The following is a 23,018-nucleotide window of genomic DNA, read 5'->3' on the forward strand; positions in this document are numbered from 1 at the left end:
TACATTTCTATTCGATGTTTTGAGATTTCTGGAAAGGTTTTCGAAATGGGATTTCGATGAATTATTTCTTATTTATCTATCGACTTTCGGTTTTGGCATTGGGAATGCCTTGATGATGATCTAATTATTCTTTTAGCGTGTGGGACACGCTGTCGATTTATGTGACTTTCTACGAGAATTTTTGGATACGGTTGGGAATCGTACCCGTGTTTTTGTTTTATTCGCGGGACTTATGGGGAAGCCTTACTGATTTTCGATTTTCGTATGATTTTAACCCACCATACCTGGGTCGTCATATTTATTGCTAGCTATTAGTACTCCTCCCTGCTTACTATGTGTTCGTGGGTGAGTAAGAGCAGAGCATGGGATGCTCCAGAGTGTGGGACACTCCGACCCGAGCCTGGGAGGCTCCCTTCTTTCGTATGGTGAAACTTCTTCCCCAAATTTTATCGTTGCTTGACTAGCGGGGCTAGTCCGATTTTCACTGTAGCCAGTGGGGCTGGTCTTATCTTCTTGAGAAACGAGATTTCGGTTTTACGATATAGTTTTCGAATGTGGTGACTAGCGAGGCTAGTCGATTTATCGTTTTGAAATTCTTGGATTTAAAGATAAATGTGTTTTTCTAATTGTTGCATGCATCGGTTTTTAATGAAATAAATGTGGGAAAGTATGAAATCCTTTTTCTTTTAAATTGTTTCTTTTTGTCCACTCACGCTAACGTTTTTCGTCTACTTTCCCCTGGGCCTTTCGGTTTCTAATGCCCAGTTTGCAGGCGAATTAGTGGAGGTCGGGCGTACATGACATGTGAGGCATAATTGTCACTACTTCCGCAGTGTAGGATCCCTTGATCCTTTACTCTTCTTTTTATATCCCTGTGTATAGTGGTATTGCTCTGATAACCTTTGGGATTAGTATTGTTGAGTTTTGTGTTTTGTGTTATGTGAAAGTAGAGTTGTTGGTAATTGGGAGCAGGGTGGCTCCAGGAGTATAAGGTTGGTTTGCTTGAAGTGTTTCTGTGTGTTTTACAGGGTTTTGGGTAGTCCATTTTAGAGGTGATTCTGCCAAATTTTTGGTAGAGTTATCCCTAAGGTGGGCCCCACAGGGCCACCTCGGATTTCAGGGTGAAATTCGGGGCGGGTCTTGTCAATTTAAGTTTTCTTATATATATATATATCTTGGGCGTAGTTGAATTATTGAGGAGAGCATGTAGGCTCTTGGAGTTATAGTTGGCAATTGTAGAAGTGTTTATTTGTTGTCACAGGTTTGGTAGCCATTTTTAGGGGTTATTTTGCAGCAATTTTGGTAGAATTCTCCTAAGGTGGGCCCCAAATGGCCATTTTAGATTTCATAGTGAAATCTGGAGCGGGTCTTGTCATTTTTATCTAAATATTCTGTGATTTATCCTTGTGTTCTCAAGTTTACATCATACATATTCCACATTCTCAAAAGAAAAAAAGTTGTACAAGGATTGCTTTCATCTTGTTAACCATGTTGCTCATTGATTACCTCCCAACTGGATTGATGATCTCAGAGAAGATTGTGCCAGTCAACCCTTGGATGGATTCATTTGCCCCACTACTTTGCTCACTAGAACAAGACCCTTCATTGTCCTTGATCAATGCAATCCTATCTTGAACTGTCATTTCAATGCGATCAGTATAGTCCTCGTTGTTTTGTTGCATCTTCAATGCAAATTGAAGCTCTCTCACAACATCGTCCATTGACGGCCGATTGATCCGATTATCATCCATGCAACGCATTGCGATGGAAACAAATTTATGCAAGCATCTCACTGCAATTTTACCTTTCAAATTTGGGTCAATAATTTGATCTAGTTTCCCATTACCATGACACTTCTTGGCCCATCCAGCCAGGTCGACTCGATCATTGTCCACGGTTGTCACCGCTGACCTTCCAGACAATACCTCGCACAAAATCACGCCAAATGAGTACACATCAGACTTCTCAGTCAAGTGTTGACTTCGATAGTATTCAGGGTCAAGATATCCGAAACTACCCTTCACCTTTGTGGTAATGTGAGTCTTGGAAAGGGTGATCACGCCATTCTTCGACAACCCAAAATCTGAAACTTTGGCTACCCAATTCTCATCCAATAGTATGTTTGTGCTCTTCACATCACGGTGAATGATGGTACCCTTAGTACCTGTGTATAGATAGTGCAAACCTTGCGCCGCACCAATACAAATATGAAGCCGTTGTTCCCACAAAAGAGGTGGATTATCAGTGTGGTAGAGATGGTCACCAAGAGTCCCACGTGCCATGTAATCATACACCAAGATCATCTCACCTTCATCGGCACAGTATCCAATAAGAGACACTACATGGCGGTGACAAAGTCGAGAGAGCATCTCGATTTCCGTCCTAAACTCGCTGGCCCCTTGTGATGACATGGCTTTCAACCGTTTGATTGCAACATGGGTAGCCCCATCCTCAAGAAATCCTTCGTACACATGGCCAAACCCTCCAACTCCAATAATGCGAGAATCGTTGAAGTTTTGAGTGGCGGCTTTCATCTCCGGTAGTGAAAAGTAATGACACAAATGGGACGGTAAAGTCAACGTTCCCTGGCTGGAACTAGACTCCTCAACTTTCCTTCCTCGCCTGAAATCAAAAATTCCAAGAACAGAGAGAAGAAGTAGGACTCCGGAGAGTACACAAACTGTGATGGGCAGCAAAGAAGTATGTGATTTACTTGCGGTTGAACTTTTGGGGATTTGCTGCGCCAGCGTTGGTGGAGGTGAATCGGGGTTGGGTCTGGCAAGACTCCCATTTGAGTCACTGAGCTTGAAGATTTCCAACCCGTTCAAGCTGGCATCGTTGTAAACAGTATACCAATCTCCCCGTAGCGCTGCAAGTCCTAGAAAGAAGTTAACTTTCTTCTGGCTTCCAACCGGAGACATGAACATGCCCACAACGTAGTCTCTGTAAACTGGATTCCCATTTGCTCCACTCCATCCAATGACATCTGCATGTGCTTGTGCAGTTTGATTGGCCATGTAGATTTGAAACGACCGATCGCCATACTTGGTAATATTAGATTCAAACTCACAGAAATGGAGTCTCACCAGGTAATAAAACTTGGGATCTAAGGGAAATACCCATGTGAGGTTATAGCTCTTGTTCATGGTTTTGTTCATCCCCATTGACCGACCTGTTCTGTAAACTGGTTTTGGGGCAGAGTATTCTGGAATTTTGACGAAGTTGAGCTCGATTGTATTGTTCACTGTTAGCACGCTGAGTTTTTTACTTATATCATCCAAATAAGTTTCATCGGCAGTTTCCCAAGTCCGGTACATTCCGGTGTCTGCATACGGCGAGATGGGGCCTCCGCCGACGTTGATTCGGTACACCATCTCTAGAGCTGTGTTATTTCCGATCGGATATGAACCATCACTGGTGTCGATGAGATGAGCTGAAGTAGTATAGTAAAGACCGGTGGGCATGGACACGATTTCGATTCCGTTGATGAAAGCGTACGCATCTTTGCTTGGTGTGAACGTGATCTCGAGTCTCTGTCCTGTCTCGATGTTTACACAGAATTCTCTGACCAGCGGGGACTCGCGGGAAGCGTCGGCGGTGACGGAGGCATGAGGAGAGTGAAGCCGGCGGCGGTGACTGAGAAGAGGGAGTTGGAGCGTTGGAAGTCCGGGTTGTATGTATCTGGATTGAAATGCAGGCGGATGAACTTTTGGCCGGGAGAGAGGGGAATTGTGTAAGTGAATTTGGAGCGGGAGAGCCGAGCTTTGTTGTAAGGGACGTCGCTGGCGGTGGACGACGGCGGTGCATCTATGGATTCGGACGCGTTACCTGTTGGGGTGAATTTAGAGTCCTTATCTCCTCTCCAAGATCTGAGGTCCATAGAGTGCTGTAGGCCGGAATTGCCGCAGGCCAGGGTGATATTGTCGACCGGAGTGTATGGGGGCGACTGACCGGCGACGAAGAGAGTGAAGATGTGGGGAAACAAGGAGAGGTAGAGAAGAGTGATGATTGGTTTCATTGTAGGTAGAGAGATGAGAGGATGAAGTTGGAGAGGGGGAGCTCCGCTGCTTCTGATATCCTTATGTAGTCCTTGGGCAAATGATATCCTTTTCTTTAGGTCTGATCATAATCGTTCTGCAATTCCACATCGGTGCACAAAGACTTACTGACTTGCAAAGTCTTTCATTAGGAAAGCACCAAAGGCAACTGTTACATCTGAAATAAATCTTGGAATTACAACCAAGACAAAAGGTATGTGTTTAGGATTATTTAACTGCTAATTAACCTATCTTCTTAATTTCGTATCACAAAAACTGCTAACCCATCTGTTGGTAAATCTAGTCGCCCCAAATCTAGATGGATGAAGCCTATACCGGGTTGAGTGAGTATCTGCTTGGATGGGGCCTTTAATCCTGTTACATTATAGGGAGGTGTTGGTCTTATTGCTAGAGATAGTAATGGTATTTGTATGGGAGGCCGGGCTAAGTATATTGATCGTGCGCGCTTCATCAGCTGAGCATGTAGACTCTACATGCCAGGCCTAATGTAGAATTATTAGTGGGGTTTGAGGCTTTGGATTTTGCACGTTCTTTGGGTCCGCAGGCACTGAGATTTGAGACGGATTGCTCTAAGTTGGCTGTTTCTATTGATCTACCTTCAGACTCCGACCCTAGCCTTCGGTCGCTGTACCTGGACCTAAAGCTTCTTCTTGTCAATCTACCTGGTTGTTACTTTGAGCACATTTATAGAGAAAATAATGGAGTTGCTCACCATTTGGCTGGTTGGGCGCTTCATTCCAAGGATTTTTCTTCTTTTTAATCTCTTTCAAATTTTTTGGTGGATTTGTTAATTTCTGATTGTACTTAAGCCAATAAGCCCGATTCAATAGTGTTTACATTTCTTCTCAGAAAACCAAAAAAAAAAAAGACAGAAGGTATGTGTTTGGAAGACGTACTACAGAGCTTGTTTCTGATTTACTGATTATATTTCTTCTGCAAGGTGTGGAATTTACCAAAATTACTTTCAATTTTACCTCATGATATAACAATTAACTCTACTCCTCTGCCTTACTTCTATCAATAAGACCGTATCGTTTGGGGACCTACTGGTCATGGAATTTCACTATTAAATCTGCTTCTCAGTTACTTATTCAACATACAGTTGCACATTCTTTGGCAGTTAATCAAGCAAAGACTACTTACTAGAGATGAGATTTTTTCTAATCTATACTATTATTAAGAGAAGAGGATTTGTTAGCCAAAATCTAGAATTTTGACAGAAATGACCCTAAAAGATTAACAAACTTTGAGAACTAATTAAATCAGAAGGATAATTAAAACATTTATAAAATATATTTTTATTAAAAAAATAAATAAATAAAGTATTCACAACCCACTTTTCTCTCCACATGCATTATCTTTTCTCTGCAATAACTAATTCTGATATTTTCTTTTTATTAAAAAAAAATTAATAATAACTTGCACATACAAAACATGTGTGGAGAAAGACTAGTTATCATATTGATAGATCTTGTCAGTTTTGACATTTCCAATGTTGAAACAATAGATCATCTTTTCTTTCATTGCTCTTATACCAGACAGGTTTGGCAAAGCAGCTTTCCTTCTTTCTCTTTAGAGGATTGGAATTATTGATTTATTGAATGGCTGGATCACTGCTTATTGTATTTGGAAAGCTCTAGAAATGATGCTACCTTTAGGGATAAATTGTCCTTACCCATTCAAATCTTTTATGCAGCCATGTTTAATGACTTCAACAGATGTAATTAATCCTAAACCCACTTAGAAACATGCTTCTAAAGATCTTGTTAGATGGAAGCCTCCGAACCATGGTCCTTTAAAATTAAATTTTGATGGTTCTGTTCTTCATGACAGTAGGAGTGTTGGTGGGTTTGTGTTTCGAAATACATATGGAAATCCTATATTAGCTGCTTGAAACAATCTGGGATGTAATGATATTCTTATTACAGAAGCACTACCTTTACAATTTTCTTCATCTTGAAGTAGAAGGCGATTCTAAGCTCCTCATTGACAGCATAAATGGTCAGTTTTAAATACCTTGGAGGATCATGTCTATTGTACAAGATATCTATATTATTGCTGCTAATTTGGAATCTGTCTATTTTAAACATATCAAAAGAGCGAATCAAACTTTCTTGCTGATGACATAGCTCTTCGCCTCAAGTATGGAGCAACTGTCTTCCTTTATCTGCTATTTTTTTGATTCCTTAGGTTTAAGTTGTTTAAGAGGTTCTGTTTGGTAATTTCTTTGTATTTTCAAAAAATTTACCAAATAAAAGTTAGAAATTACAGTCATATATTACCTGATATGGGAAAATTGACAAAGCAATAGTGGAGGGGCCAGTTATTGACTCACAATTTAAAGCCAAAATAGACATCAAGATTCATCAACAGGAGAGATGAAAAGAGGAGAAACATGCTGGTATTTAATAATTGCATACAAGTAAGTTCGTTGGTTGAGTTTTTAGTACACTGGGTGCATACTCTGCTTTTCATTTGTGGAGGCCAAATTAGGCAGCTGCCCAGAGCTAGCTCTCAAAATGTGCAACAGCACACTTAATTTGAGAGGGCCCAAATTTTTTTTTAAAGGTTTTATGTGTATTAAAATAAGTAATAAAAACTGTGAAGAATGTAAAATAGGGCCCCAGAGGATCAACATACGAATCTGCGTTCACATTTTTTTGATTGAGAGAATGAGAGGGGCCCAGATTTCATTTTTTATGGCTTTGTTTTAAATAAATAAATATTAAAAATTAAAATAATAAGAAAGAGGCCCCATCCAACCAAAACTTATCATTTCCTTCTTTTTATGTGTTCTGTCTCTCTCCCCTCCTCAGTTCTGGACCAAAGCTTATCCTCTCCTTTTTTGGCGTTCTGTCTCTCTCCCCTCCTTAGTTCTCATCGACCTCAGTACCTCACTACTCAGCCACTAGGTATGATTCTTTGATTTGTTATTTAGTTATTTACAAATAAATTAATGTTTGCTTTAGTAGCACTTTGCTAAGTATGGTGATTTGGTATGAGATGTTGTTTGCTTTTAATAGGGTTAGCAAAGTGCTGCAGTCTAATAATATGCAAATTAATGTTGCTATAGCTGAAGTAAAAGGTCTAATTTCTTGGCTTGATAAGTTTAGAGAAACTGGCTTTACAGATGCAATAATTACTGCTAAAGAAATTGCTGCTGCATTAGATGTTGATCCTGTTTTTCAGGAAAAGCGTCCAATTCAAAGAAAAAGATTTTTTGATGAAAGCGGCAGTGAGCCATCTCCATCATCTTCAGGTCAGGAATCTTTTAGAGTGCATTATTTCTTAAATATTGTAGATCAAGATAAGGGATCATTAAATATAAGGTTTGAACAATATCAACATTATGATGATATCTTTGGAGTTTTATTCACTTCAGAAACTTTGAATTCCTTGAATGATAATGATATGAAAACTGCTTGTATTCATCTTGAGACTATTTTGAGACATGGTGATGGGGAAAAAGTATTGAACACAAGCCTCCAACAATCACTCAACAGACACAAGAAATAAGGAGTAGCAAACTCATAAAATAGGGCAAATCCATGCCACAAATAAACTGATATTATTCATAAACTATAAGCTATCTAACAACGATTACATTACCCATATTTATAGGGTTTACAATACTTGGAGAATAAGTAGACTTAAGCTAAAGTGGAAAGCTAATTAAATGTAAATCTTAAATTAAATGTAAAAAGATACCCTAAAAATATCTAAACAATGAAATATCAAATATTACAAATCTATAATAAAACAACAAAATAATGCATTTGATGTTGCCCCATATGCACCCACATCACATGGAGAGAGTTCAGATGTTGATGGGGAAGACCTGTTTAGAGACCTAAAACTCTTAAGGGAAATATTACCCAAACAGAGGATGACTGCTATTGATATATTGAATTTCTTACAGGAAGGGAACACTTGCCCGGTTGTTAGACTTGCATATCAAATATTGTTAACTGTGCCTGTTACTGTTGCTTCAGCTGAGAGGAGTTTTTCCAAGTTAAAGTTGTTGAAATCTTATTTGCGATCAAATATGTCACAAGAAAGGTTAAATGGACTTGCTTTGATTTCAATTGAGAACGAGTATCTTGGAAAAATCAATTGTGATAAGCTAATTGATCAGTTTGTAGTTAAGAAGGCAAGGAGATGGATTTTCAAATGAATATCAATCAACACTGTTAGAATGTGTTATTTTGAGGGTTTCAGATGAAGTATCTTTTTGTAATTATTTTTTGCTGCAAACTTTACGTTTGTATTGAATATTTAGCCACTTTTGTAGGCTCTTCTAATGATATTGATCATACATTGTTGGTTATTTGATTTTATATGTGAGTTTGTTCAAGTATAAATCTCATATAAGACTAAAGTTTGGAGGGCTGCATTTTAAACTTTCGCATAGGGCCTCCGAAGAGTTTGAGATGGCTCTGCAGCGGCCTTGACTGACTAACGAGTCTTCTGCAATATAAAAAATCTTTATTTTTATTTTTTTGAAGATAATTGGGAAAAGTATGCACCAATCATATGCTGAAAAGGTTGGAAAAAAAACTTTATTTTTGGATCACGTTTTGCACGACCACACTCATCTTTTTCTTTGGAAGAACAAGTGTCTTCATGTTGTGCCTTGAGAGAAATATTTTCTTCTACTTACTATTGGCCGCCAAGGAATACTTTTCTCCAGGACTTTCACCCAATCTATGTTGCACTATTGTGTCTTTAGGGAATCCTGTCAACTTCTTTGAACCATTGTGCCTTCAGGGAGCCTTGTCAACTTGACACTATTGTGCCATCTTTAACTTCATCTTCAGACTTTTGCCGCTTCTAGAGAGCATTTTTCTCTTGCCACCTTTGTGCCAGGCTTCTTTCAGAAATTTATACCATTCATTCCTTCTTTCAGGGACGTTAACCCTTCATCTTATTTGAGGGACTTTAACCCCTTTACCTTCTTTCAGGAACTCGACTTGATACACATTTATGCAAGCGCACGTATTATTATCAAGTAAGGAAAGTATTAAAACCTTGATTATCGTACCTCGGGGATTAAGCGTTTGACCTAAATGATGTAATTGGCACTAGGTAACTCAAAAGCATACAAGGAGAAATAAAAATAAAAAGATAAAATAAAAGCTATAAACAATCAAGGCACGAAGCCTTGGCAATGCTCGGCTTAACTCACACCAAGCCTAATCAAAGCTACTAACTTATTGCCCAAATGACTTATGCACAATGAAAGGTAGTCATTTTTTCTTTGGAAAAACACAAGTATCTTCATGTTGTGTTTTTTCTTTTTCTTTTTCTCACAAAAAAAAAAAAATAATAATAATAATGGTTGTCAAGTTGCATATCACTTCTTAATCTCCCGCATTATCTTTGGTTTATAGTTCCCTCATTTTATGTAAACAACCATGTCAATATGGGCATAGCTACCATAGGGCAAGAATGGTCAATTGACCCTTCTCATTTAAAAAAAATAAATATGATTGGTTGAAAACTTGAAATATTTGGACTTCTATCAATAGAAATAGGATATCGACTCTTCTGCTTCTGTCTTGATGTGTCTCACATTTCTTTTATAAAACTGAACCTCCAATGATTATTGTGATCCCAGAGTAGGAGGTATAAATATAGTAAATCATTTATGGTAACAATCAAAAGATTAAAAAAAAAAACCACGATCTTATATTTTCCTTTTTTTTTTCTTTTCAGAATTGATCTACTCATGCATGCATAAACATATAACGATTGATTTGCAGTAATATAATCAAAAAGTCGATCTCCCTAACCGTTGATTAGAAAATCCTCAACTAGTATTCATTAAAGTGGTTCTCATTAGAAGTGCTCCCTAGTCCTTAATGATTATTGATTGATTTCAGCTTCTTCTACTGCTCCATCTTTTGCTTCTAAAGAAGTACTTTTGCTTGAGAATGAGATTGATCTGAATGATGCTAGTATTGAAACTGTTACTGTGATTGGTTCTAAGAGAATTTATTTTTTTTTTGAAAATTCTGCGTATTTATCCCACAAAAGATTAATTAGGACATGTTTCTAAAGAAAGATTGCATCTTCTAGTTAAACAAGGAATCTAAACTTGATCTCTCAAACTTGATTGACTACATTGAATGTGTAAAAAGCAAGTATGCTAAATAGAAAAAGAAAACAACAACTAGAAGCACTACTGTCTTGCAATTGATTCACATAGATATCTATGGACCTTTTGCGACTCAAACCTTATGTGGTGACAAGTACTTTATCACGTTTATCTATGACTTCTCCAGATTTTGCTATGTTTATCTCATTTCAGAAAAATCACAAGTTTTGGAAAAATTTAAGATTTTTAAAGCTGAAGTAGAAAAGGAGTTAAATGCCAAAATTAAGACAGTCATATCAGATAGAAGGGGGGGGGGGAGTACAATGAGTGGTATACTAAACTAGGAAAGCAAAAGGGACCATTTGCCTTGTTTATGCAAGAACAAGGCATTCAGGCTCATTATACTACACCTGGTACTCCTGACTCCTGAGCAAAAAGGTGTTGCAGAGAGAAGAAATAGAACATTTATGTTTATGGTGAGGTGTATGATGTGCACCTCAGGTCTTCCAAGGATGTTGTGGGGAGAGGCACTTAAAACAGTGAACTATCTGACAATAGAATACCTAGCAAAGCTATTGTCAAGATTGCTTTTGAGCTGTGGAAGAATAGAAAACCAAGTGTACTCCACACACACGTTTGGGGCTGTAAGGTAGGGGCTAGTTTGTACAATCCTCAAGAGTCCAAGCTTGATTCAAAAACCATTTCAACTTTTTTTGTAGGCTATCCAGAGAACTCAAAAGGCTTTAGATTCTAATGTCCATCACAGACAACTAGAGTTGTTGAAACAAATAAAGTTGTGTTCATTGATGACGTAAATTTTGCTGACAAGTTTGAAGATTTTGAGTTTGATGAGTTAGCTAAGAGTGAGCCTACTGTGGTTGATAAATCTCTTTCAGAACCAGTAGTTGTTTTAGCTGATTTTGATACTCAAACTGCACCTGCAACTCAAAACCATGTCAAAGTAGATATTGCAAATCAAGTGGATGAGTGTGTGTACATGAAGACAGAAAGGAAAGATTTTATTTTTCTGATTTTGTATGTTAATGACATTTTGCTTGCAAGCACTAGTTTGAAATTGCTGAAAAACACCACAGGGTTCTTATTAAAGAAGTTTGATATGAAAGACTTAGGTGAGGCAAGTTATGTGCATGGTATAGAGATTAAAAGAGATAGAGTAAGGCATTTGCTTGGACGGTCGCAACAGGGCTATATCAATAAGGTGTTGAAAAGGTTTGATATGCACAACTGTGCAAGTGGTGTGGTGCCTATGTCAAACGGTGATAAATTGACTAAGGAATAATGGCCTCAAAATGAAATTGGAAGAGAGACTATGAAGACTAAGCCTTGTGCACAACTTGTAGCTGGTTTGATGTATGCACAAGTGTGCACTAGACCTAACCTGGCCTATGCAACATGCATTTTCTCAAGATCTCAGTCCAATCTAGGCCCTGAGCATTGGATAGCAGGCAAGAAGGTTTTAAGGTACCTTCAGAGAACCAAAGATCATCTATTAGTGTATAGAAGAGTCAAGGAACTTGAGGTTGTAGGCTATTTTGATTTGGATTTTGCCATTCACTTTCCTTCCTCTAAAAAGTTGACCTTAGGTTTTGTTTTCACCCTTGCAGGAGGAGCCATTGCTTGGAGAGTATCAAGCAAACCATAATTGCCACTTCTACAATGCAGGCAGAATTCATAGCAATTTATGAAGCTGTTTGTGAGGGGCTATGGTTAAAGAATTTTCTGGTTCAAACTAAGGTAGTTGACAACATCATTTCAAAACCAATGAAAGTTTATTGTGACAACTCAGTTACAATGTTCTTTACTAGGAATAATAAGAGGTCTACTGACACCAAACACATAGACCTTAAGTATTACAGTGTGAGAGAAAGAGTCAAGCATAGGGAAATTGAAGTTTTGAAGATTTGAACTCTTTTCTAGTTGGCTGATCCTTTCACCAAGGCGATGACAGTGGTTGCATTCAAACCGCATGTTATTGAAATTGGAGTTTTATCAAGCATATTAGATGCTTGAAACCAGTGGGAGTGTTTCATTTGAATAAGACTTGTGGTTTTTTGTGTTGTTATTTTCTGAAAATTTTCTCATTATACTGAATTATAACTTTTAATTGAGAAATTGGAGTGCAATGAAATTAAGTTTTCATTTTGATTTGCAGCCTTACTGAGTGACACATGTACTAAAGTTCAAGTTTTGGTTGATTAAATATGATATGGCTATCTGAATATCATTCTCAATGTTCTATTATATTGCTGCAATGTGTAGCTGTTCTATCTTGCTTACAGGTTATTAAAGTGAGTACATGAGGGAAAGTTTTCAAATTGGAAGTTTTGTACTCGGTTTCATGCATACAGAACCTTAAAGAGGACCATCTCATGTGAAATGCAAAATTGATACTCGTCAATGTATTAAAAACCTTAAGGCTTAAAAAGCGTGAGGCGCGGTAGAAATTGCCTTCGTTTTGTAGCTGAGGCGCAAAGGCGCTGCTGAAGGCAGCAAAAGTGTGGGAAACGGGTTTCAAGGCGTACTGGGCAAGTGCCTGGGAATTTTTTTTTTTTTTTTTTTTTAACACCAAAACAACGTCGTTTGGTGTCAGAAACCACATTCATTTAGGGAGATGAGCCAAGCAGAAAGCCAGAAATCAGTCTCAAACCAACCTCCTCCCCGACTCCTTAACTCTCAAACCCGTCAATCCCAATAGCTCCTCCACACTTTAGTTTCATGGCAGACACGGATGCCTCCTTCGCCCCCCATGTGATCGGGTCCACCGTCCCCGAAAGTTCCAGAACCCTCCGAACCGGATCTCCATTTTCCGCTTGAATCTCCACTAGCGGCAGCAACCTTGCCACCAGTCGCGAAGACCCCGCTGCCGGCCCCTACTTCGGCAAGTGTGGTGGATGGGTTGGGTGCTGCTCTGTTGGCCAAGTGTGAAATCAACAAGATCAAGGCGGTGCTTTGTGTCATCTGGCCGAAGTTTGAGACGAGAAGGATCTTTTGATTCTGATTTGTATTCCTGAAATGTAAAGGCAGGTTCTTTCTGGATTATTATCACTTAATGCTTGGAAATTTTGTGTCTTTCTTCATCTTGATAGTGAATTGTTGCTTCAAAAAAAAAAAAAAATCGGTGATGGAAGATTCAATCTTGTTTTTGTTTTTTTGATCAAGATGATTCAATCTTTGGTTGTTGTTTTTGGTGCACGTGGTAGGCACGTGATGCATACTACGGTGGTGACCCTTTGACTGTTGATGACAGGTTTGATAGAGTAGAGGACTAGAGGTACGACTGTGTACGTCGTTATGTAGCAATTTGGGATTTACAAACTGATATTTTTGATTGGATTAATTTACAAGTTACCATCTAGCTTGAGTCTATTGGATATTTTATCACCTGCAATCATATTACCATTACTTCTTCTAGATCGTCTTGCATAGATATGATAAAGACACAATTGTATTAATGCAAAGAAGTTCACTAATGCAGGTCATGTTGTGAGCTTTGTTAACTTCTAGTAATGAACTATGAAATTGGGAGGCGATTAAATTGGTTTCTTGGTATCTAACAATATGATATTCAGCATGCTGGATCAATTTTCTTTCATCTGTATCTATTGTTATCAACTAGATTACATATGGTTTTAGTACTTGGTTATTATGAATGGATGATAATTTATAATTTTTTTTTTGTTACAATACATGTTCAATATATAAGACTAATGATTGCATAAATACAGTTATACAACTCATTTATACGTAAGGCTTACGCCTTTCGCTTCAAGGCGAACGCCTTGCTGAGGCTCTCCTGGCAACGCCTCGGCTACGCCTCAGCCTTTTAAAACATTGATACTCATAGTTGTGTAGCTACTGTGTTTAGTTAACTAAACATAGTTTGTCTCTTAACTCTGTGTTATTTCAGCATTTTGACAGTTCATGTTATAAGTCTATAAAGCTTGTTATTTATCTCACTGCGCACTAAAGAATGTTATCCTACCTGAGACATTATGACTTCTTGTTATAGAAACTATTCCCAGTCCAAGTGGGAGAATGTTAGGGTGAGTGGACTAAGAATATTTCCTTAAAGCATAACAACCGTTATACAAATTAAAGCAGGCTAAACAACATGAGATATATGATAAACTTAAACTTGGTAATAACTATCTAATATATTTTGTTTAGATAAATACAAGACGGTTATGCATTTTATATATATTTTTTTTTTGGGTTCTTGGCCCACAACACCAAAATGAGATAAATTTAGCCCACTTACACCACTAAGAGATTTTTATTCCCACTAACCCAATTTAATAGCTAAATGATGATTTTGGGCTCCATCAAGTTAAAATTTGCAAATTGCCACTCACTCTCTCTCATCATCTCTCTCTCTCTCTCTCTCCTCCCTCTCTCTCTGCCGGCGCCGACTCCTTCTTCTTTCTCCTTTCCGGCATCGACCTCTTCTTCTCTCTCTTTCCTCCCTCTCTCCGTCAGCGTCGTCTTCTTCTTCTTCTTCTCTCTCTCTCTCTCCTCCCTCTCTCTCTCTGCCGGCGCCGACATCGACCTCTTCTTCTCTCTCTTTCCTCCCTCTCTCCGTCGGCGTTGATTTCTTCTTCTTCTTCTCTCTCTCTCTCTCTAGGGTATTGTCGGTGGAGGAGATGGTGAGGAGAGCCTGGCGACAAGGGCGGGGAACTTAATGGTGTGTTCGACGGCAAGGATCTTGGTCACGCCACCAGTGTAGTAGAGCTGGTTGTCATGGGGATGGCGGTGGTCAGGGACTTCGGCTTTGCTATCGCTGGTGTAGTTGCTCATGCTGGTCTGGGCCTTCGTTGTTACTCGTGCTGGTGTCGTCTGAGGAGTTGAATTGGAGGAAGAGTGCATCGTGGTGATGGATCAGAATCGGAATCGGAATCGTTGCTCCGATTACTCCTTTTCCTTTTTTTTTTTTTTTTTTAAGGTATTGTTGTTCTGGTTTTTTAGCAAGGAATTACATTGTTGTTTATTTTTATTATTATTATTATTATTTGTAGAAGAGGAATTGCATCTGTTCAAATATAGTTTTAGCTAATATAAAACTCATTCAACATTATCGCTGACTAATAATATTATGTAGAAAAGAATAGGAAGTAATAAAGGTCTATTGGGGGGCAATAAATGTTTTGAATTGATGTAATCTTCTCGTTTTTCTCCTTAATCAAAGTTTTATTTGTCTAATTTTAGGGAGATTGGTTCTCAATCTGACAACAGAAATGTCTACTGGGGGGGGGGGGGGGGGAGGGGGTAATACAGGTCTATTAGGGGCCAATACATGTCTATTGGGGGGGGGGGGGGGGGGGGGGGGTAATAAAACTCTCCGGCCTAGAATTGGGGGTAAATAGACAAAAACCTTTTTTTTAAAAATACCCTTGTCAGTGAGAATCAATCCCATGACTTTTACAATGTTGAAATTATAATTTACCATCAGGTCACAGCTCACCAACAAGAGGGTACGTTATGCATTTATCTTATATAACAATATAAATGAAGAATATGCAATGGAGTTGGATTGAATCTCTAACTCCTTGATGGGACTGAGCTTAGAGTGATCCACTTCTCTTTATAAATAGGAGTTCCTGTGTTCACTTTATATACGCTGAAAATACAGTAGCAACACCGTCTAGCTTTTCACATATTGAGTGCTTCACATGAGGCTTTTTATTGAGTTCCTCATTCCAGCTTCTGCTCATTTCCAGATGGCTCTTCAAGAACAAGGTTGGCATTTTAAGTCTCTTGATCATGCTTATATCAACGTGTATCTGATATGTTCTGGTGTATGTTCATTGATACACTACACCAAAAAACGAAACAGACAACGGGTAAAATCACCGTTGTGTATCGGAGCGTTGTGTGTTTAAAATTTGCACAACGGTGCTGCACCGTTGTGTCTTCTCTCGACAGATACCAGGCACAGCTGCCACACAGTATAGCAGGTGCATCCTTCATACAACAGATCTTGTTTTCAAGCTGTTGTTGGAAAGCCTAGTCAGACAACGTATTATTTAATTTCAGCGTCGTCTGATATACCATCACACTTCAGTTGTATTGTATGTTTGTTGTGTGAATTGGTTTTGGATAACATTAGTTCAGTTTTTATCGTTGTGTGATTGTAAAATGAGAAGACATTTTTTCTTTAAAACCATTGTATGATATGTAAAGAATGCATTGAGTGAATGGCCAGTTTTGTGTATTCAGACAACGTTGGATTGCCACACTACAAAACTGTTGTACGATCAATTTCATTTGCTATATTTTGAGCATAGCTCCATTTTACCTAATGAACAGTGATCAATTGGAAACAAAACACACTGCAAATCATCAAATGGATCCACCAAGATGCATTCATATTAGTCATTGTTCCACAAAAGCATGAAACCTAATAAGCCAAAGTGGCATATGTTCACTAAACAACCCAAAAGTAAAATGATCGACCTAGTACTTTGACAATGAATTGGTACATAATACTTGAGAGAAATCAAGACTTTTAGCTTCACATTGGGTGAAATGGTTGGAGGAAGTGGTGGGATGTGGGATCAATCTAGCTCTCCGCCTGCCTTCCCAGCACCAACTATGCACCATCCTTTATTTGAACAATATGATCTGCAAAGAAAGCAACACACAAGTCAGTATCAAACTATCAACTTTTTCTCTATCTATAGAGAAGGAAAAGTGCATCATCTAAATAGCATATGAGAGAGAGAGAGAGAGAGCCCTTAACTTACATTACATTTAGGGTCAAGTGAAGTTGATTTATAACACATTATAAGGTACAAAAATTTGGGCCTCATGAAAAGATGTAATGTAAATTTTCAGTAGAAGCTGAAATATGAACTTGTAAAGAGCAAAAATATAATGAATAGATACATTCGAAAATAGAATAGTAAGAGCATTTGCCCGTTGTACCTACATGTGCTAGAACGAGCATAATTAGCTATAATGAGCCACGCTTATTGTACCGCCAGAGGTACCGACTCTCACCAAGGGGATGACCTGCGAAGTCACGGCCAGGCGGGCTACCGCTCGAGCCCCGGATCGCCCCCAGATCACCGCTAACGTGCCGCCACGCGCCGCGTCAAGATAGCATCAGAAGCCCCTGACGCTGGGAATCGAAGCACATCATTCCCACATCGGAAACAAGAAGAAGATCAACCTCTTCCTCGCCTATAAAAGGTTCTCTCCTCTCTCCTCATTAATTACGCAATTACTACTCATTTATTGTTATGCTGCGCATATACAGTGACTGACTTAGGCATCGGAGAAGTGAAGACAGCCCAACGCGGTCTCCCTCTGACGCCCTGTCTATCGTGTTGCAGTAACAGGAATCACCTAATCCTAGGAGTAGCGGTCCGCCTACCGGACCCGCGTTAAGCAAGGAATCAGCTACTGCTGGACTTGAGCATTAACATTGGCGCCGTCTATGGGAACCCTTGAACAAAAGGTCATCCCGCCACAATCACCATGACTAATTATAGCTAGGGAAACGCTGAAGAGCAGGCAGATCAATCCGCCATTCCCCAACCCACCAACCCAGCGGTAGGCGTCAACCGCGAGTTATTCACCACCCCGGTCAACCCCGGCGATGAGACAAACCCAGGTAGCAGCCGCCCGCCAGGCCAAGACCTCGCCTCCCTGTACGAGCTGGCACTAGCGGATCTTCACAAGGCAAACAGAGAACATGAACAAGAGCGCAAGGAAAAGGCCGAAGCCCAGAGGCAGGTGGCCACGCTGGTGTCCCGCTTCGATGAGCTAAAGAAAGCGCTGGAGGCAACCGCCAACCCGACACGAAGTGAACAGTCACGAAGCACCAGGCATAGCTGACCCGGCACGGGAGCATTGATGCCAGCACCGGTCGTACACATGCAAGTCCCGCTGCACCCACCAGAGCTAGCGGCAATGGGACCACCCCCTGCACCCCAGCCAATGTTGGAACAGGAGGCGGAGTCATCATTGCGCACCCACCGCTCGAGACTTAGGGCGAGAACAGAGAGAGACCCGCCCGCTCCTGGGCAAGGATCAGTTCAGCGGAGTACCCGCCTAGACCCTGCCGGCGACGCAACCGCTCAAATACTGGAGAGGATGCAGCAGTTGGAACAAAGGTTAATCCGGGCGGAATCGGGCACCCCGGCACCAGCTTCAAACCCACTTTTCGCGGCCAGGCCAGGACCATTTACCGCTGCAATTTTGCTAGCCGTCAGACCGGCGTATGCAAAGACCCCTAAAATGTCACATTACAACGGCAAGACTGATCCCTTCGTCCATATGGACACCTTCAAGAAGGTCACCAACAACAAGGGATTCGATGACGCCACCCTGTGCCACTTGTTCAGTGAAACGCTGGACAATGAGGCAATGAATTGGTTCTTCGAGTGCCCGCCGGGATCCATCGACTCATTTCAGGCATTATCGCAAGCTTTCCTTTCTCGGTTCATCCTACTATCCGCCGGGCACCACAACACAAGCCAACTGTTCAACGTCAAGCAGGGTACGGAGGAGACATTGAAGGCGTTCGTCACAAGGTGGCGAGCGGCAGCATCTCAGTGCCGTGATCTCGATAAAACAATGGCTTCGGTGGCTTTTAAGCAGGGACTCCTCAAAGGGCCATTTCTATATCACCTCAACTACAATCATCCAAATGCGGTATACGACCACCTCATGAGTGAGGCGGTTATTCATGCCCAAGCAGAATTCATCACATATGGGGAGACCCCACCGCCACCAGCGGCATTGGCAAAATCGACACAACCCTCCTCCAGTCAGCAAGGGACCGCTAATAAAACCTCCACACCGCCAACTGACAAGAAGAGGGAGTGGCAGCAGGGTCAGTACCAAAACAAGCGGCAAAAGGATCAGCACTACAAGGGAAACCGCCCATCCCATGGGGACAACCGCAACAAAAATGCGGAGTCTTCCCAGCGGTATTCGGTATTTACAGTCTTCACGGCTTCACATGAAGAAATATACAATCAGTGCAATGATCAGATCCCACCGCCGCCCCTGGGAAAATACCCAAAAATAGGAAAGCCAAGGAACACCGGCAGGTGGTGCAAATACCACGAGGACATCGGTCACAATACCAACAGCTGCAACGCCCTCAAAACGGCCATCGAGACCTTGTACCGGGACGGCAAGCTTGAGCAGTTCAAGGTATGCCAACCACCACCTGTGATCTCCGATATTGAGCCCATGGGCCGCATCAACAAAATCGATGGAGGTGCTCCAATCACCAGCATGTCTCACAGAGCTAGAAAGCGTTACGCGCGAGCTAATCACCCAAAGGAAGTCTGCAACATCCGCTACGAAAGATCCGCCAAACTCCCAAGGTCTGGTTGGGAACCCATTACCTTCTCAGAGGAGGAGGAACGCGGAGTACATCTGCCCCACGACGATCCTTTCTTGATTGACGCTATTCTGGGCAAAATGTCAGTGGGAAGAATCCTGGTTGACAGCGGTTCCGCTGTCAACGTTATATTCGGCGGTTGTTACAACAACCTTAAGAGGAACAGAAAACTGCTCCAAGACCATGAACCACTGCTCAGCTTCTCCGGTGACGTCACGCAACCGCTGGGCTCTGACTATATGCGGCTCGTTATGGGCACTAGTCCATGTATGGCTGAAATACATACGGAGTTCATAGTTGTCGATTGTTCGAGTTCATACAACGCCATCATTGGTCGACCAGCGATCAACAAACTCAAGTGCATCATCGCCGGGTACATGCTGCTCATGAAATTTCCCACACCCAACGGCACAGGATGTGTCAAGGGAAGTCAGCAATTGGCACGCGAGTGTTATTCTACTACCATGGCACAATCAGCCCGCCGCCACGAGATCCTAGCGGTAGGTAGTCGGGCACCGCCACCAAACATTTTTGAGGACCCCAGGGAGGATGAAAAGAAGTACGTAAGGAAGGAGCCGGTCAACCCAGAAACATCACTGAGGGTTGTCAGCATCTCGGACGAGCACCCTGAGCGGACGGTCTGCATAGGCGCTCAATTGGACCCAGAGTTGGCGGCAGAGCTCACCTAGTTCCTACGTGACAACGCTACAGTCTTTGCCTGGTCATATGCAGACATGCCAGGTATCTCCCCTGAAATCATCTCACACAAGTTGAGCATCAAACCATCCTTCTACCCTATCAAACAGAAACGCAGAGCCTTCGACGAAGAGAAGTACCGCGCTATCAGAGAGGAGGTCGCCAAGCTCCAGGGCATTGGGTTTTTCCGCCAGGTCATCTATCCCCAGTGGATTTCCAATCTGGTTATGGTCAAGAAGCCTAGCGGTAAGTGGAGGATGTGCGTCGACTTCAAAAACCTTAATAAGGCATGGCCAAAAGACAGTTTCCCGTTACCTCGCATCAATCAACTCGTCGACGCAACCGCTGGACACGAGCTTCTCAGCATGATGGATGCTTTTTCCGGTTATAACCAGATCAGGATGCATCCCGACGACCAGGAATGCACCACCTTCACCACCGATAAAGGCCTGTATTGTTACAATGTGATGCCTTTCGGTTTGAAGAACGCAGGGGCAACTTATCAGCGGCTGATGAACGCCATGTTCACGGAACATCTAGGCAAGATAATCGAGGTCTACGTAGACGACATCTTGGTCAAAAGTATAAAGGCCAGCGGATATGTGGCAAATCTAAAAATCATAATAACCATCCTCTTGGCCTACGACATGCGCCTCAACCCGGAGAAATGTTTCTTTGGCGTCACCGCCAGCAAATTTCTGGGATATATTGTCAGTGAACGGGGCATCGAGGCCAACCCTGACAAGGTACAGGCCATCCTCAACCTGAAGGACCCAGAGTGGAAGGTGCACGTCCAATGCCTCCAGGGCAAGCTAACCGCCCTGTCTCGATTCATCTCCAGACTGACCGACATGTGTGCCCCATTTTTCAAAGTCCTCAAAACAACCCACAAGAAGGTCATCGACTGGAACCCAGAGTGCCAGGCGGCGTTCCAAGGCCTGAAGGAATACCTGGCGGCAGTTCTGCTCCTCTCCATTCCTGTCCAAGGAGAAACATTGTACATTTACCTAGCGGTATCTCAGTCAGCGGTTAGCTGCGCCATCGTCCGGCGGGAGGGCTAGGACGAGCTCCCAGTTTTCTATGCCGGAAAAGGCATGAATGGAGCGGAGGCACTGTATCCTCCATTGGAGCAGCTTGCTCTCGCACTCATCGTTGCCGCCAGACACCTCCGCCAGTACTTCCAAGCCCATACAATACATGTGCTAACCAATCAACCGCTGAGACAAGTTATGCAGAACCCTGAACATTCGGGGCGCCTCAGCAAGTGGGCCATTGAGCTCAGCGAGTTTGACATTGATTACAAACCACCAACCGCCATGAAAGGCCAGGCGGTGGCAGACTTCATCACTGAGCTCACCGAGCGTCAGCCAGAAACCAAGATCGATATACCGCTCGGAACAGAAATTGCTACGGCCGTAGAGCCTGCACCCCAACAATCGGACTGGAACCTACACGTGGATGGTTCGGCTTCCGCCAAGGCTAGCGGTGCCGGAATTATCTTGACAGGACCACGGGGACTTAACGTCGAGTATGCGTTGAAATTCAACTTCAAAGCTTCTAACAACATGGCAGAATATGAGGCACTCATTGCCGGCCTACTCCTCACCATTGATGCAGGAGCCGACAGTGTCAACATCTTCAACGACTCTCAGTTGGTCGTTAACCAGGTCAACGACAGCTTTCAAGCCAAGGATCAGCAGTTAGCGGCATACTTAGGGTACGCCAAAACGCTGCTCAAGAAATTCAAGTTCCACACCATCACACAAATCCCCAGGGAAAAGAACTCCAAGGCTGATTCACTGGCAAGACTGGCAACCGCCCAACCACACCAGAGCCCAGCAGACACAAGGGTAGAATCCCTGGACAGACCAAGTATCACCAAAACCCTGGCGGAGATCTTTAGCATTGAGGTCAATCCTAGTTGGATGGACGAGATTATCCAATACAAGCGCAACAGGACATTGCCAGAAGACAAGATCAAGGCGCGACAGCTCCAGTGGAGAGCAACCCGTTACAACATACAGAGCGGCAAACTTTACCGCCAGGGATTCACTCACCCCAACCTTCGTTGTCTAACCCCAGAGGAGGGAAAGGTCGTGCTGGCAACAATACATGGCGGGGAATGCGGAAATCACTCAGGCGCCAGATCCTTGGCTAATCGCACAATGCGACAAGGCTACTTTTGGCCTACGCTCGGTGATGACGCCCGGCGGATATCAAGATCCTGTCACAAATGCCAACAATTTGCTGATCTTCCACACGCTCCGGTAGGACCTCTGTCGGTTATCGTCAGCCCCTGGATTCACTCAACTTGGGGCCTGGACTTGATGGGAAAATTTCAAACCGCCAAAGGTCAATTCAAATACATCATTGTCGCAATTGACTACAGCAGCAAGTGGATAGAGGCAGAGCCACTGACGGCAATAACTACCGCCAAGGTAATCCACTTCCTCTGGAAGAACATCTACTGCCGCTACGGTGTCCCGCACGCAATCATCACAGACAACGGCACACAGTTCAACAATAAGGAACTCATCTCTTTCACCACCAATCTGGGCACCAAGATGAGTTTTGCATCGGTCGCCCATCCCCAAACCAACGGCCAGGTCGAGGCGGCAAACAAGATAATCAAGAAACTGTTGCAGAAGCGGCTCGATGAGGCAAAGGGTTTGTGGGCAGAGAAGCTCCCGGAGGTTCTATGGGCCATCAGAACAACCCCAACCTCCGCCACAGGTGAAACCCCTTTTTGTATGATGTTTGGGACCGAGGTTGTCCTGCCTATCGAGGTAAT

At 42.1% G+C, this 23,018-nt stretch overlaps 1 protein-coding gene and 1 pseudogene across 4 annotated transcripts; one reads left to right on the forward strand and one right to left on the reverse strand.

Moving 5' to 3' along the window:
• Positions 1 to 1,414: 1,414 nt before the first annotated feature.
• Positions 1,415 to 4,373, reverse strand: LOC112186093 (annotated as a pseudogene).
• A 2,460-nt stretch (positions 4,374 to 6,833) lies between these two features.
• Positions 6,834 to 12,367, forward strand: LOC112182340. 4 transcript variants are annotated; one of them, XR_005803978.1, is made up of 3 exons: positions 6,834 to 6,970; positions 7,189 to 11,637; positions 11,781 to 12,315. XR_005803978.1 is itself a non-coding variant. In XM_024320818.2 (2 exons), the coding sequence occupies exons 1-2, from the start codon at positions 7,044 to 7,046 to the stop codon at positions 11,816 to 11,818; spliced, it is 312 nt and encodes a 103-aa protein (XP_024176586.1). In that variant the 5' UTR covers positions 6,846 to 7,043; the 3' UTR covers positions 11,819 to 12,312. The 4 variants fall into 4 exon arrangements, 2 of the variants coding, with proteins under 2 accessions (XP_024176586.1, XP_024176587.1); XR_005803968.1 differs by having other exon boundaries at positions 6,834 to 11,637; positions 11,781 to 12,367; XM_024320818.2 differs by having other exon boundaries at positions 6,846 to 7,317; positions 11,781 to 12,312.
• The last annotated feature ends 10,651 nt before the right edge of the window (positions 12,368 to 23,018 follow it).

The sequence above is a fragment of the Rosa chinensis genome, chromosome 1 (genome assembly GCF_002994745.2).
Source record: "Rosa chinensis cultivar Old Blush chromosome 1, RchiOBHm-V2, whole genome shotgun sequence".
NCBI classification, from domain to species: domain Eukaryota; kingdom Viridiplantae; phylum Streptophyta; class Magnoliopsida; order Rosales; family Rosaceae; genus Rosa; species Rosa chinensis.

Coding starts and splice junctions, on each gene's coding strand:
- LOC112182340 (XM_024320818.2), top strand. CDS start 7,044: ATGGTGATTTGGTATGAGATGTTGTTTGCTTTTAATAGGGTTAGCAAA. Junction 7,318..11,780: donor GCCATCTCCATCATCTTCAG/GTCAGGAATCTT, acceptor TCACCCTTGCAG/GAGGAGCCATTGCTTGGAGA.